Raw genomic sequence first — 14753 nt, forward strand, 5'->3', positions numbered from 1 at the left:
TAAGTACATTTACTCAAGTACTCTGCTTAAGGACAATTTTGAGGTACTTGTACTTCCACTCCACTACATTTCAGAGGGAAATATTGCACTTTCTACTCCACTACATTTATTTGACAGCTTTAGTTACTTTTTAGACGAAGATTTGACACAATGGATAATATAACAAGCTTTTAAAATACAACACATTGACATCTTACAAAAAGCAGTGTGTAGTCGGGGTCACATTTCACATGTCTATGAGTTGTTAACAGCTCCACCAAATAGTGATTTTTCCCTCTAAACTTCTCACATGCTTTCATTCCAGTAAATGTTCAAACGATCCAATATTTCAGCAAAAATCAAAGATTAGAGAAAAAGTCCAAAAACTGAAAACAGATTTGTGTATCAGAACTTTGTTTTTTCTTCTTTCCTCTCCCATTAATCATCTGTATATAACTGTATATAAAGTAGTTGAAACTAGCTCCACCTCCAGCAGCTACAACAGTAACATGCTGCTCTAACACTGATGTAATCTAATGATGTCATATATAATAATATATCAATCAGAGGGACCAAACCACTACTTTTACTGCAATACTTTTACTACATCAAGCTCATAATACTTATGTACTTTTACTTAAGTAGTATGGAGTATTTTAGACGACAGTATTTCTACTTTTACTTAAGTGAAGGATCTGAATACTACCTCCACCACTGCCAATCCAGTTAAGAAGACCCTAAAAACAATCTGTATTCCCAAAACTCAATTTCCCACCAACCCTTGTATTTCTGTACATGCGCACTGCAGCCCAGCTTCTCCGTTGAGCGTCAGTACCATGACAACAGGACGATGGCTACAAGCAAGAGGGTGAGAAATGTGATTGCTGTGTGAACCAGGAGTAACAAAACGTCGGATTTTACTGACTGGCTCGTAAACTCAGAGGTAAGAAACACTCGTGAATACAACTAAAATGTTTTGTCGTCAGCGGAGAAGATGAGAAAACAGCAGCGTCTCTCTTCTTGATCTGCTAGCTCGTATCCAGGTAACTTGGAGAGCTAGCTAATTAGCCAGCTAAGCTAAAGTTAATTCAGCCTGTTTGACGTTTAGCTGCGAGCTAACTTACCTATGCAGGATGCCTTAGTTTGAAACCGACTTAAAATAGCCCCCGAATGCGTTTATACTTCACTATTTTTACAGTTTTTATTATTTAAACATAGAGGAAGTATTTCACATGTGTCCTCCTGGGTACTAAACACTAATAAACCCACAGGTTTCTGGCTCTGTGCTATTAAAGCCCAAGAGACTATAAACTTGAATACCAACCAAAGACTACAGCAGCTAATTAACTGGCTCGTTTCTCTTTCTCTTTCTGAAACTGTGAACGGACTCTATGCTGTAGCTTTTGATTCCTAACACTTAAACACTTTAAGGCTGTTAAAAAGATGGAAGCCTTTAATTGCCTTTTAATTGCATTTGCTTGTACAACACCTTTAATTGCATTTGTTTTCTTTTGCCTTTTTTTACATCTTTGTGCTTGTACTTTGATTTGATTCATGTCCGTTGGCTGCTTTAGCATTTTAATTTCCCTTTGGGACAAATACAGTATCTATTTATCTGTCTAAAAAGTAATTTCTCCCTCTGAAATACTGAAAGATCCCAGCTGAAAATGACAGCTCCAGTCTGACTACAAATTCTCATCTGTCAAACCGCTTGAAATTTGAATTTTCAACATGTCTAAACAGATATTCTGACATAAAGTACATGGATATTAGAGGGTTAAGGTTAGGTCTTCTGGTAGTTGTGATATTTTATTCCATACAATCACAGCATGTGGAGGTTGCTTGTAATAGAAAGTAACTGCTCACTTTTTATCTGTGAAAGACCTTTTGCCATAAAACAGCACTGGTAGTATGAGATTCAGCATCTTTCTAAAGGACAAGAACATGTATCCCTTTGCTGAAGGACACTGTTCCTTGTCACTATACAGCTGGATGTTGTGAGTTAAAGTTATTTGAAATTTCTTCCAGCTTTATCCTTGCAGAAAGCATTCGGCAAGGCTGATATAAAAATGTATTCACAGCTAATTAAAGTTGATAAGATGTGTAACAGGTTGTGCCAAGAAAAGTCAATGAAGCACAAAGCCAAGCAGTCACATGATGATACTGTGAGTCACTTAGCCTGTTAGAAATAATGTTACTGCTGTCAGGAATTAATACGACTGCATGTGGAGCTGCAGCTAACAATACTGTAATATCAGAATGAATGCAGAAAATGTCTGATATTTAATTTTATTCCATGCATTTTAAATTGTAAGAATTTTGAGATTTAATATTAACACCTCCACAGAGAATATCCACAATTTCCAACCTTTTAAACAAATCTTTTTTTTTATGGAATATCTTGTTAGTAGAGGTTGTAATATTCCTTTATCAGGCCTGTGTGGCAGTCTACCGTAGATAGGAGGGATTCTGGATTAGCTGCCCGTTCCACCTGCTCAGCATTTAGCAAGTAGAAAAGCTGCTTGCTCCCATCAACCCCCCCCCCCCCCCCCCCCCCACTCCCCTTCACACTCACAATCCTCGGGAGCCATGTGACCGGTCCTCTGCTCTGCCATTGGCTGCAGGTGTCGTTATGGTGCACAGAGTGAGAGCAGACAGAGATCATAGTGGACAGTGGTCCAAGCTGTCACCATGTGAACAGCTTGAGCTACACCTTTCTGCTCAAACTGGGTGTTGTTGTAGCTAACAGCCCAACTACGGTTCTTATATTTATTGTATGTCTTAACAATTCAATTACTGTTGTTTTTTAAAGAATAAAAAACTTAATGTGCCTTTGTTTAACTATCACTCGATTAATAGTTGATGAATAAACTGTATTTCTACACATAATCATTAAGGAAGATTTAATTAAAAGTTACTGACATTTAACGACACAAATTGCTGAGAAACACATCAACCGAACACTATCTGACACAGATACACCTTATATACTGTATGTCAAGTTCATAGCAGAAGAGATTTAACATTTGAAATTTTTTGTCTTTCTCTCTTTGTGCGATCAGAGGCAGGATGTCTCTGTTCAAGGCCCGTGATTGGTGGTCGGCGGTGCTTGGCGAGGGGGAGGAATTTGACCAGGGATGCATCTGCGTCGGAGACGTAGACAACAGCGGCACCGGACATGGTCAGTGTGTGTGTGTTGTTGCTGGTGTCTTGTGGAACCATGCAAATACAGAAAATGCGTGTCATGTATAGTAATTTAATGAGGAAGTGATGCATCACCATACAACGTACAGACTGCAGGACCACATATGAAATGAGCCCATGTTGAGGTTTAGCCATTACATTAATATATAAAGTTAAATGTGCACTCTCATACTTTTATTATAACTTGGTTGATTGAAGAATGTATCCACCTCCAATCACTTTCTCATTAGAGTAAATAGAAACTTACCAGCCACAGACAAAAGGAAGTTGCATTTATTTGGTTGGTGATAGCAGCTTCTAGTCTGATATCTACATGTATATAATGTTATATAGGGAATTAGAATTATTGAATTGCACCAGAATGACAGTTTTTCTTCTTTGGCTTAACAGAAAAAGATACAGTATAATCACAGACCAACACTTTTACATCTAAACCTTCTAAATGAGATATTCCTTTTACTACAGTGGACAGAAATTAAACACAAGTCAGTGATCATATGGGATGTTTTGATTTGATTTAGTTACATTTATTTCAATAGTGTGTCATGTTAGCATTTACTGATGTCTAATTTGTCAAAAAAAAAATAAAAATTTTAAGTACTTGTACTGTAACACTGACGATGTTCTTAGTTGTTTTATAATTTTAGATTACATCTTGTATCTATGGAAGTTGAACACACATATTGCAAGTTGCTCTGGACTGAAACCTCTGACCCGATCTTTCAGGTTACTGCCTGGTCAGAAGTCATGTCCAGGCAGCCTAGAAGTGGCCAAAATGTAGGCAGAACACAAGAGAGGGATAATAAAACTGTTCTGTTCTCTGTTTCAGTGACAGTGACAACCTCCTGACATATACAACATCTGTATTTATCCTCCTCTGTGATTATAACATTGCAGACAAGGTGGTGGTGGGCAGCTACATGGGGATGCTGCGGATCTTCTTCCCTCATACCAATAAATCCAGTGAGGCGGGCCAGGGTTCGGCCGAGGCTCAGCTTCTGGAAGTCCAGCTTCAAAACGCTATCATCCAGGTGGAAGTGGGAAAGTTCGTCTCGTAAGTAAACGTACACAAGCCAACGCCGCCAGATGTTTAAATAGAGATGTGCTGTAGCCATGCTGGTGATATTTCTTTTCTCTGAATTAAACCTCCACGCTGTGAGAAAATCTGTAGGGTCAGGGTCCTGGTATTGTTCATTTCTGGCTTACTGTCAGCCATCGTTAATGTTATTAGTAACACCTTTTCTTTTCCTTATATGTCTGCTGTGAAAAAAAGGCCTTTTGGTTTGAGTGTTAAGAATGTGTCACTCCTGATAAATCGAGTCACCGCAGATTTGAGCTCTAACACACGGATCATTGATTGATCTCTCGGTGCTCCCTTCCTCCCGCCTTTACCTGTTTTAGTGTTTTGTAGGTCAGAGTGGCATTAGCCTGATGTCCCTCTGCCAGGAAGCAACCTTAAACCACTATCTCACGAATGCAGATCTGTACCTTATTGTCTTAGGACAGATAACGGATTACGCTCATCTACTAAAGGCACAAAGAAGATGTTAGACCCTGAAGCAAATGTAAATTATGTTTGGTCACTTTTACAGAAATGTTTCTGGTCAGATTCATCAAATCTTTACCATTTTGAAATACATATTTAATTTATGTTTTCAGATTTAATTAATCATTTCATCTATAAATGTCAGACAATAGATGTCTTTAAATCGCTTGTTTTGTCCAACCAACACTCAACCAAACCATTTACAAAGATATAAAACAGACAAAAGAAGCAGAAACTCAAATTTGAGAATCTAGAACCAGCAAGTGTTTAATATTTTTTGCTAAATCTGTTGGTTATTTCTTGCGATGTGTAGTCAGGGTGCAGGGCAGTGGTGCTTTCTGATGTTTCTGGAATTGTAATTGAATTCTACTATTGCTACTATCATCAGCTAAGTTATTTATGAAGCTTTTGAGTATGTTAGAGACTATTCACAGTGTAGGCATTCAGCTAATGCTCATATTTGCAAAGGCTTGTTATTAGTGAGGCGGTCAGAGGTCATTGTTAGACAGAACCCGGAGCTGTTGATAGATGTATCGGCCCGCTGCAGGAATTGAACATTTGAGCTTTAGATTACAGGACAGCTACTCTTGAGCACTCTGGCTACTCTGGCAGCCATATCTCCTCTGTTTGTGTTACATATGTGCGCTGCCTGGGAATGAATCACTGGTCTTTCTTTAACTCTGTCATGACCTTCTGTGAATTATAAGTTTTCATAGTATAGCTAACAATATAGCCTTACTTCAAACTGCCAGGCAGAAACACCCATTCATAACTCATCACACCACTTTTTCATTCATAGAAAAACCATCCCTGCTGTTACTTACCACCACATTAACATGTCCTTTTTTTCCTCTCTGCACTGCATGCTAACCCCAAACCACCATGTCAGGATTTCTCCCCCCATGCTCATGATTTACCACGATCTATCAGCCACCAGGCGGCCCAAACATAGTTGCGCTTATAATGTCAGGCTAACCGCTGAGTTGCTAGCATAGCTGCTGGAACCCAAGAGCCCCATCCTGATTTGTTATTGCACTGCATAATTGGATCTGGAGAGCTGACCTCCGACGAGTCAAGGTCAAGTGAAATGTGAAAATGACTTGTTTTGGAGTAAAGATGATTAAGCTAGCCCTCGGGAGGAGCGGGAGGAATGTAATGACGTGAGATGATGGGATGGTGGTGATATATATGTTACTTAGTGGAGACTTTTATCCACCTTATAGTATAATGTATTTAACTTAGCAGGAAAGGAAACACACTGAACCTTGTGCCCTTTTTAAAGACACCTCTTGATTGTGTACATTTTAGGCCTGAGTGACTCCCAGGTAGTCATTCAGAACTGGAGCAGAAAGTGGAAGACAGATAAAGAGAATTAAATCGAGACTACATAACTTTATAAGGAATAGGTACCCCAATTTTTCTCATATAATTGAAAAGTTGAATGCATGAGCTGTATAACACACCTTTACTTGATTCCTTATACTTTTGCATCTATAGCCTATTTGGTCGGTTATGAAAAGTAGCTTAAGGTGGTGAATGTTTGCAAACTCTAAATACATACTGCCGTAATGTAACTGACATTACTACCACTACATATCAACTACGTCACTCTTCTCTACTACATTTAAGCCTGTCATGGAAAACAGTTTGAATAGTTTTATTACAAAAGTGAAACAAGACGTAAACGCCTTGTAACTCACCAGGTGACATTTTCGTTGTTTTACTTGGGGTCCCATTAGAGCAACTTTCCATGTGTTATTTTTCTATTATTGGTATTTTTGGCCACAGTGGCCGTCATTCAGAACTATTTCCATAGCTTTGCTTTAGGGACACATTTCATGAAATTAGAGCTGCAACAATTAGTCGACATTTGAAGGCGTCACCTTGGGCTTTGGGAAACCACGACTGACGTTTTTCACCATTTTCTGTCGTTTTATGGACTAAAACAAGTAATCGATTAATTGACAAAATAATTGGCAGATTAATCGATAATGAAAATAATTGTTAGTTGCAGCTCTACATGAAATATTCCTTAATGAAAGATTAGGGGAAGGATAGACAAATGTTCTTTTACCTGAAGAAGTGGTGAGTAGGTTGTAATGTCCATGTGGAATTAAAGAAGAACTGAGAACGATAGAGCAGGATTTGGTTTATTTAGGATTATTGTTACCCAGCATCTGCAAAAACGTATGGATGCGCGTGTGCCCACTCATGATTATAGACAAAAGTTCGGCCATAGTTCTGACACTCTGATGTCTGTTGTTTCAGACAACAAGATCCTTAATGTACTGTAATTTCCTTTTAACTGCTTTGCTTAATCTGATGAATTACACATTGATTGGAACCACTAACCCTGACAGTGGTATATTTAAATTAATCTTTTTGTGTAAATTTGCCTGTCCACGGCTTCAACAGTATGCAATGCAATTAGAATGTCTGCACCACGTCTGAAACCCTTTACACTTAGTCTTTGTTGTGCGAACAGTGTGTTCAGTTCTCCAACCCAGTCTGACTTTGAAATATACAGTAAGTTAGACATAATCTAGACAGGGAGTTGAACCTCTAAGCCTGGCAGTAGTGCTGCTTTGCTTTAGCCATCGATCTAAACACAAAACCTCCCATCGCCGTTCGGCGGGTGTACAGGAACGTGCCGGAAAGTGAGGTTTCTGGGAAAAGCTCCGGAGGTTTGCCTCAGAGACTTCCCACATCATCACACTTGGAAGCAGCATCCAACTAAATCAGTCTGTTTGGAAGATGTCGTGTTTAGTTACCTGCGGTTTCCACCACAGCATTCTTCAGAGACCGGTGGGCATTTTGGAAACTGGCCTTGACAGGGAAGCACGTTGTAAATATTGTTAGGGCAGACCGAGGTGGGCAGATGGTGAAAGGTTTTGTTTCAGCACCGACTAGCGTGGTTTTCCAAGAAAGAAAGAAAACTTGTGGGATCCAGTTTTCTCTTTTCTTGTTGTTTTTTCTCTCGGCAAACATTACAAGAGTGGTTGAAAGTTAGTAAAACAGCATCTGTTCTGGGTCCAAAGAGTGGACAGATTCCTTCTCAGTGGGTTTGTGGTAAATAAGTGAAAATCTAGGATGAGCATCACTGAGACCATCCTTCTAAACCTCAACCATAACCAATGTAAAAAATCCAACGGCTGTCAACCACAATAGGAGGAAGCACTGGCCTAGCTGAAGTGTCTCCCAGTAAGAAATGTAATCTTCACCACCTCCAGGGCTGCAGCTCTGTAGCCTGTTGTTCAAAGCTGTTGATCCATCTTACAGTTAGTCGATTCGGTTCTTAACTTCTCTTCAAAACTCTGTAACTTCTGTGTGGATTTTACAAAGTTTGTATCCAACATAATGTACAGGAAATGTGCACCAGCAGTAATGCTTCAGTACTGCTGGTTATCCTATTATTGACCGTTAGTTTTACTGTTGTCGAGGATTCTGTAGCTGTATGACGACTGTCGTGTAACACAGAATCTTTTGTTCTCTTTTCAGGTGTTCGGAGCTTCTTCACCTGGCTGTTCTTCACCCCAGGAAGCTTTCAGTCTACTCTGTTTCAGGTAAGAACACATACATACTGTACATGTGAGCAGCTAAATGTTTTGTTTTTTTCTCTTTTGTTCTCTGTATATACTTCCACTTTTAATGAGCTTGCTTGTACTGTACTGTTTGTCTTCATCATTCATGTTTAGTGAGAACAACTTTCACCTTCAAAAACATCACATAGGACTTGTCGTGTGTGTGTGTGTGTTTTTCAGGCACTGCAGGGAACGTGGAGCACGGTGATCAGTACCAGCTGAAGTTGGTTTATGAACACAATCTGCAGAGAACAGCCTGCAATATGACCTACGGCACCTTCGGAGGAGTCACAGGTACGACTGACATTTTAAATGCTTTTAATTTGGCTGCGTGTTACAGCTGATATGAAGAATTATGCTAGCTGTCTGACTCTTTTATTTTTTGGTAACTTGTTAGTTTAATCACTGATCTACATTACATCTACTCATTGATATTTGCAACCAGGGATTTGGACTTGATCAGCTTATCAGAAAAAGCATCATCCATGTACAAGTCAAAACTACAGACCAGTGTAGTATTAAAACGTATCTTCAGTCTTCATTTACACAAACAACAAACATCCTGGAGTCACGCAGGAATGTTTATGCATAATTACATCACATATAACTTGTAATGTCTCTGACAGCAGTGTCATACAGTCACACACACACATGCAGGTCTCTGAAGGGCATTTTATGTTCACCAGGAACAGTAGCTGGAAGGAGTTTCTTCTACTATTTATAATATTTTACCAGCTGTGTGTGTCCCTGCCTTTGCACATCTGTCTTTGTGAGGACCAATTAGAGTTTTAAACTTTGGGGAGTAAGGACATTTTTGCAGAGAACAGTTTGGTCTGACCTCATTTTGGGCTAAATCTTCAAAAGGCTGTTTGGGGTTTTAGGGTTAGGGGTTATAGTTAGGTTTAGGGACAGGTAAGGGTTAGGCTGTTAGTTGTGATGGTTAGGGTTAGAGATAGAGGCTATGAAATGCTGTGAATGTCCTCGCAAGTGTAGAAGTACAAATGTGTGTGTGTGTGTACGGGTGAACATCTGTGCATGTGTCTTGGCGAAAGTGGTAATTGGCAGAACTGGACAAATACATAAAACTATAAAAGTCTCTGAGAGGAGCAAAGGATGGAAAGACAGAGAGGGAGAAACAGAGGTCACATTGCTGCTGCTCTTTCTGTAGTCAATTGGGCTTTTGGAAAAACCAAGTAGGGGAAAGCCCTCGACTACCCAGCATCCAAGAAACACACACACACACACACACACACACGGGGAACCCCCTTTTAATGCAGAGAAAATGGCAATCCTAAATAAAGACTGTATTGTCAAGCTGTGTGTGTTGGACCCTTCATTCACTCCCTGTTTATATAGTGATGTGTGTGTGTGTTATTGATAGAAAGAATATTGTGGGCTCTTTACAACCAACCATCCACGTACTGGATGCACGTGTGTAGTGTGTACTATGAATATCAATGTGTGTATTGTTTGAAGAAATGCATGCACACCTATAGAAACACATATAAGTACCCTCTCCTCTCTCATTGATGGCGTCCTCCTCTCCTGCAGTTCCTCCGTTTTCACCACTAGATGGCACTGCAAGCCCTGGAATCGCTAAGCTCCAAGCCTCGCAGTACCGTCTAATTACCAAAATTGAATGAATGGGGACCCTGTATTGCCTCTTGTAGGGAAATTCCCTTTTTTTTTTATTCGCCTCTCAACAGGGAGGTCAGAGTTCAGTTACAGAACAAGCACCTCTGGATCTCCTAGAGATTTTTTTTTATCTTGCATAAGGACACTTCAGCAGGATGGGGGCAGTTTTTAACTACCTCCTCAGCTTGAATAGCAGCTTGGTTGAAGGAAAACCACATCACAATAGTTCAAACACTTTTTTCCTCACTTTAAAAAAAAAAATCTCAAATATTAAGTTTTAATTGTCTTTTAATAAATCAATAAACCTTGTTGCTCTAGATAACCAAAAAAAAAAGTAGGATAAAATCATAGTAAAGAGCAAAATAAAACCAATTGAAAAAAGAGCAAACGAAAGCTGTAATTTACAGATAACTTGTAGAATGTAAAGGGACATAACGTCTAGACCTTTCAAAAACAAATTCTCACTTTTCATTCTAAATATATTTTATTATTTTACCAATTATTCTCATTCATTTTAACAAGTTACACACACTGCTGTTGCTGTTCTGCAGACCCTCCTAATGATTTAACTCAGGCAAAAGTCACTCTGAGGCTTAATACAAAGTGATGTGCATGTTCTGTAAATTGTGAACAGTTCAATAAAAGTAATTTTCCCTTTTCAGACTATATCATTTAGATCATTTAAGAGGCTTCAGGAGGTAAAACTATGTAGTCTTGTTACTGTATAAAAGCAAAAAGAGAAAAATAATGTAGGTTTTTTCTATCACTGTAATAATCTGCCAATCTCTCATGTTATGTACACCTTTTTTCTAGATTTTAACCTTTTATTTTGAAATGTATGATACTATTTTGGGGCGTTTGACAAACAGGAGATCATGCAATAACATGATTACATAGTCATGTTAACCACCCTTATCTCTAATATGAATATTGTAGTGTTGAAATCTTTGGCTACATGTGTTTTATTATATACCTCATTTTGAAATGTTTTTATCCAGATTCTTGCTTGTTACTGCTGCAGAGGTTTAGATTCTGGTCCTGAATTACAGAAAAACATCACTCGTTCCTTCATAGTCAAAGCTGTTGCAGATACAGACTGTTTTTAAGGTCAGATGAGTTGTTTGGGATAATCTGGGAGCGTTTGAGTGTGTGAATCCGCACGCCGACGGAGCTTTCGTCACCATTTCGTAAAGTTTACACAAAAACAAGCCGATCTCACGGCTGATCAGCTGGAAAGCAATCTCACAGACATTACACACAGACACACGCACGCACAAACATTTTTAACGATGTGCAGACACATGCAAAAGTGCACGTCCATGTACAAACAAATCACACACACATAGAGGAGGGTGATTTCTGTGGTGGTTTACTGAGTACAGAGTGATGGTCACAGTTCTGAGGCCAGACCAGCCGAATGTCTGAATGTGTAATTTTGTGTGTGTGTAATTTTGTGTGTGTGTGTGTGTGTGTGTGTGTGTGTGTGTGCGTACATGTGTGTGTTTCTTCAGTAGAGTGTGACAGCGCTCCGCTCTGCAATGTTCAAAGTGTGTGTTTGGATTTGGAAAGCCTTGAGTGTGTGTGTGTGTGTGTGTGTGTGTGTGTGTGTGTGTGTGTGTGTGTGTGTGTGGGACTGTATTTGCAACGTCTGCTGTTACACGTGAATATGTGTGCGTGTGTGTGTGCGTGTGTGTGTGTGTGTGTGTGTGGGTAGGTCTATAATAGCAGCCATTTAGCGGTGCTGTAGGCGCTGTAATAGCAGCTCTGTACTAATACTGCTCTAATAGCTGGGCTGCCTTTGGGTTTGGGTCACATTCAGGCCACACACACACACACACACACACACACACACACACACACACACAGCATGGACTGACCTTGTCGAACTTTGGTCAGACACATATAGATATACATGCACACACATAATCGCACATGCACAGACACACATTTATATATATATATATATATATATATATATATATATATATATATATACACACTCATGCACAAAATAAATTGGCACACACACATTCACATGTACTTTCTCACACACACACACACACGAGGCACTGCCCACTGCAGTGTGCGGCCAGCCTCTGTGCTTTGTTGGCTGCTCCGTGCTCGCTTGTTCAACATGTCTTATTAATGACACTAATACAGGCCTGTTTCCTCTCCTGTGTCTGAGCAGCGGCGCTCTCATACCGGCCTCTTTCGACACGTTATACCTGGGCGTGGGCGTGTGAAATTACACGTGCACGCTCGTTATTACGGCACAGCCTCCATCCTCCAACCTTCTTTTTTTTCAGTACGTAGCACTTTTCCTATTATTGATGATACAGCGCCGTGTCGGGGCCGTCTGGGTGTGTGTTGTTTTTGACCCTCGCTTTGCTCTTCGGGGGTGGGAAACGATCACGGCGCGACCCGACAAATCTGTTAAGTGTTTGTCTGGGCGGGTGGTTTCGCTCCTCCAGCTGTTTTTGGAGTCCTGATCTGTCCGTAGTGTGTTTTTGTTTTACGCCACAAGCCCCTGCGGCCAATTCTGATCTGCTACTCATAACTGATATGCCTCGCTATGTTTTTGATGTAACACAGATTTTAAATACACACTAACACTATTTTATGGGGACTTTTCATTTCCTGATAATTTCCCAGTGTTTTTTTTTTTTTTTGAACAATTCCTGCAAAGAAATGTGGTATAATTACAGGGAAAATAATGACAAAACCAGGATAAGAATCAGTAAGTAGAATTATCATAATGGTAATTACAATAATGCTAACAAACACACTCATGAGCAGTTTCTGTGTTTCAAACACACACACACACACATACACACACAGATATAAATACCCACTCATGCATGAATATAAATCCAGCCATATGTAGATACACTCAGATGCTGTTGGCTCTTTATCAATCATTGTGTTACACACACACACACTTGCACTTATAGGGTGTGTCTGCGGTGTGTGTGAGAGAGAGACCTTCACTGTGTTAACGGCCACCCTGAACTCCGCTCATCACTCCGATACACACATACAAAACATACACGTGTTTACACAGAATAGGTGTGTAGGAGTGTGCGGCTTTTCTGTCTAAATCCTCGGTGATAGATGGTGTGTGTGTGTGTGTGTGTGTTGCGCTGTAGGTGGCTGTCTCTCTGACCTCTAGTTGATGGCAGTGTGAGTTTTAATAGCGCGTTGAGGCCTAATTATAGTTCTCTGGTCACACAGTCCCACTGCTTTATAGCTTGAGTGTGTTAGCGTGTGTGTGTGTGTGTGTGTTAGGGAAAGGGCCTGCTGCGGGATGTACTAAGCCCTAACAAACACACATTCTTGTACACATTCATACCCAGAGCCAGGTGTATGTATGTGTATGTGTGTGTGTGTGTGTGTGTGTGTGGAGGTGTTAATGGAGATATCAGATTCAGCCAGAGGGAGAAACTCACCTCGTAGCAGCAGCAGCAGCAGCAGCAGCAACAACAACACACACCACCACATCAGTGCTGAAATGAAACAGGAGCCACGGATGTCGTTCGGGATCGCCGGTGTTTGTGTTTAAATAGCGAAAAAGTTGAAACAGCGGAGTCAGAGTTAGTATTTATAAAGCAAGAGTATGTAACTCGAAAAATATGATGCCTCTTTCCTAGCCAACAGTGATTCTGCTTATACACATCTGAACTGTTTGTCCAAATAAAATTTTCTCTGCAAAAAAACAGACTTTATTAATCCCAGATGGTTCTGCTTGTCTCGCATACATTGTGATGGTAATTTAACATGTTGGTCTAATTGTTTGAATAAACACCTGAGTCGTTTTACAGATAAGGATTTTTTTTTAAACGTTTTTATAAGGTTTTCATGTGTCCAATTGCGTTTGAACCCTTGGGCACTATGTGTTAAAAGCCTTCTTCTATACTGATACTCAATTTAAAGCTGAGACTTAGCACTTTAATGCATTATTTTATATCATATTGAATGCCGAAGCACAAAAAAATGTGTCCACACTGTATCATATCTCTGCCTGTGTGATATCAGTTTTTTATGGGCTCACTTCATCTGCTCCGTCATCTCTTCATCAGGTCATCACTCGCTGTGCATCCAGTCTATGGACGGGATGCTGATGTTCTTCGAGCAGGACAGCTACTCCTTCGGCAGGTTCCTCCCTGGTTTCCTGCTGCCGGGCCCGCTGATCTACAACCCCAGAACAGACAGCTTCCTCACCGTGTCCTCCGCACGCCAGCTGGAGAGCTACAAGTAGGTTTAAACGGCCATACAGCAGTGTCAGAAGAGGTTTACATATTATAAAATGACACATTACATTATTTTAGGGACATTTCAGAACAATCAGAACTAATCAGCCTCATCGTTCTAACATCGTACCAATCTGTTCTTTAAAGAATTGCTTTATTTTTGTTTGTTCTGTGCTAATAAAACTTTAAAACCCTTGAAGTAGACCTTCATCCAGACATTCTTTTATAATTAACAACCTTCTCCACCCCACAGTTCTCGCAAACCAGAAGCAAACGCCAGAAAACACTGTGATTTTATTCCAAAAATAAGAAAATATTGACATACTTTTGATAAAGCACCGCTGAAAGGAAAGGGAGGTTATCATTGAATAGCTTTTAAAGCTATGAGTCATCAAAACATTTGCTCACAGAATGACCATCGGTCTATTTTAGACATTGATTAATGTGGGTCAACAACATGAATACACATCACTCCGCGAGCGCTATGTCTGCTGACTGTAGCAGATACGAAGTTATTTGAGGTTATCTGGTGTCATCCGCTGTCTCCAGTATCAGCTGCGG

General features: G+C 40.0%; 1 protein-coding gene across 1 annotated transcript in view; it reads left to right on the forward strand.

Moving 5' to 3' along the window:
* Nucleotides 1-798: 798 nt before the first annotated feature.
* The window catches only part of bbs9 (Bardet-Biedl syndrome 9), a 205347-nt gene continuing 191392 nt past the window's right edge, over nucleotides 799-14753 (forward strand). Inside the window, exons 1-6 of the mRNA XM_044358108.1 lie at nucleotides 799-922; nucleotides 3042-3160; nucleotides 4081-4237; nucleotides 8228-8292; nucleotides 8491-8604; nucleotides 14022-14196. Coding sequence (XP_044214043.1) covers nucleotides 3049-3160; nucleotides 4081-4237; nucleotides 8228-8292; nucleotides 8491-8604; nucleotides 14022-14196 — 623 coding nt within the window. The 5' untranslated portion in view covers nucleotides 799-922; nucleotides 3042-3048. The remainder of the gene's footprint in view (nucleotides 923-3041; nucleotides 3161-4080; nucleotides 4238-8227; nucleotides 8293-8490; nucleotides 8605-14021; nucleotides 14197-14753) is intronic.

The sequence above is a fragment of the Thunnus albacares genome, chromosome 8 (genome assembly GCF_914725855.1).
Source record: "Thunnus albacares chromosome 8, fThuAlb1.1, whole genome shotgun sequence".
NCBI classification, from domain to species: domain Eukaryota; kingdom Metazoa; phylum Chordata; class Actinopteri; order Scombriformes; family Scombridae; genus Thunnus; species Thunnus albacares.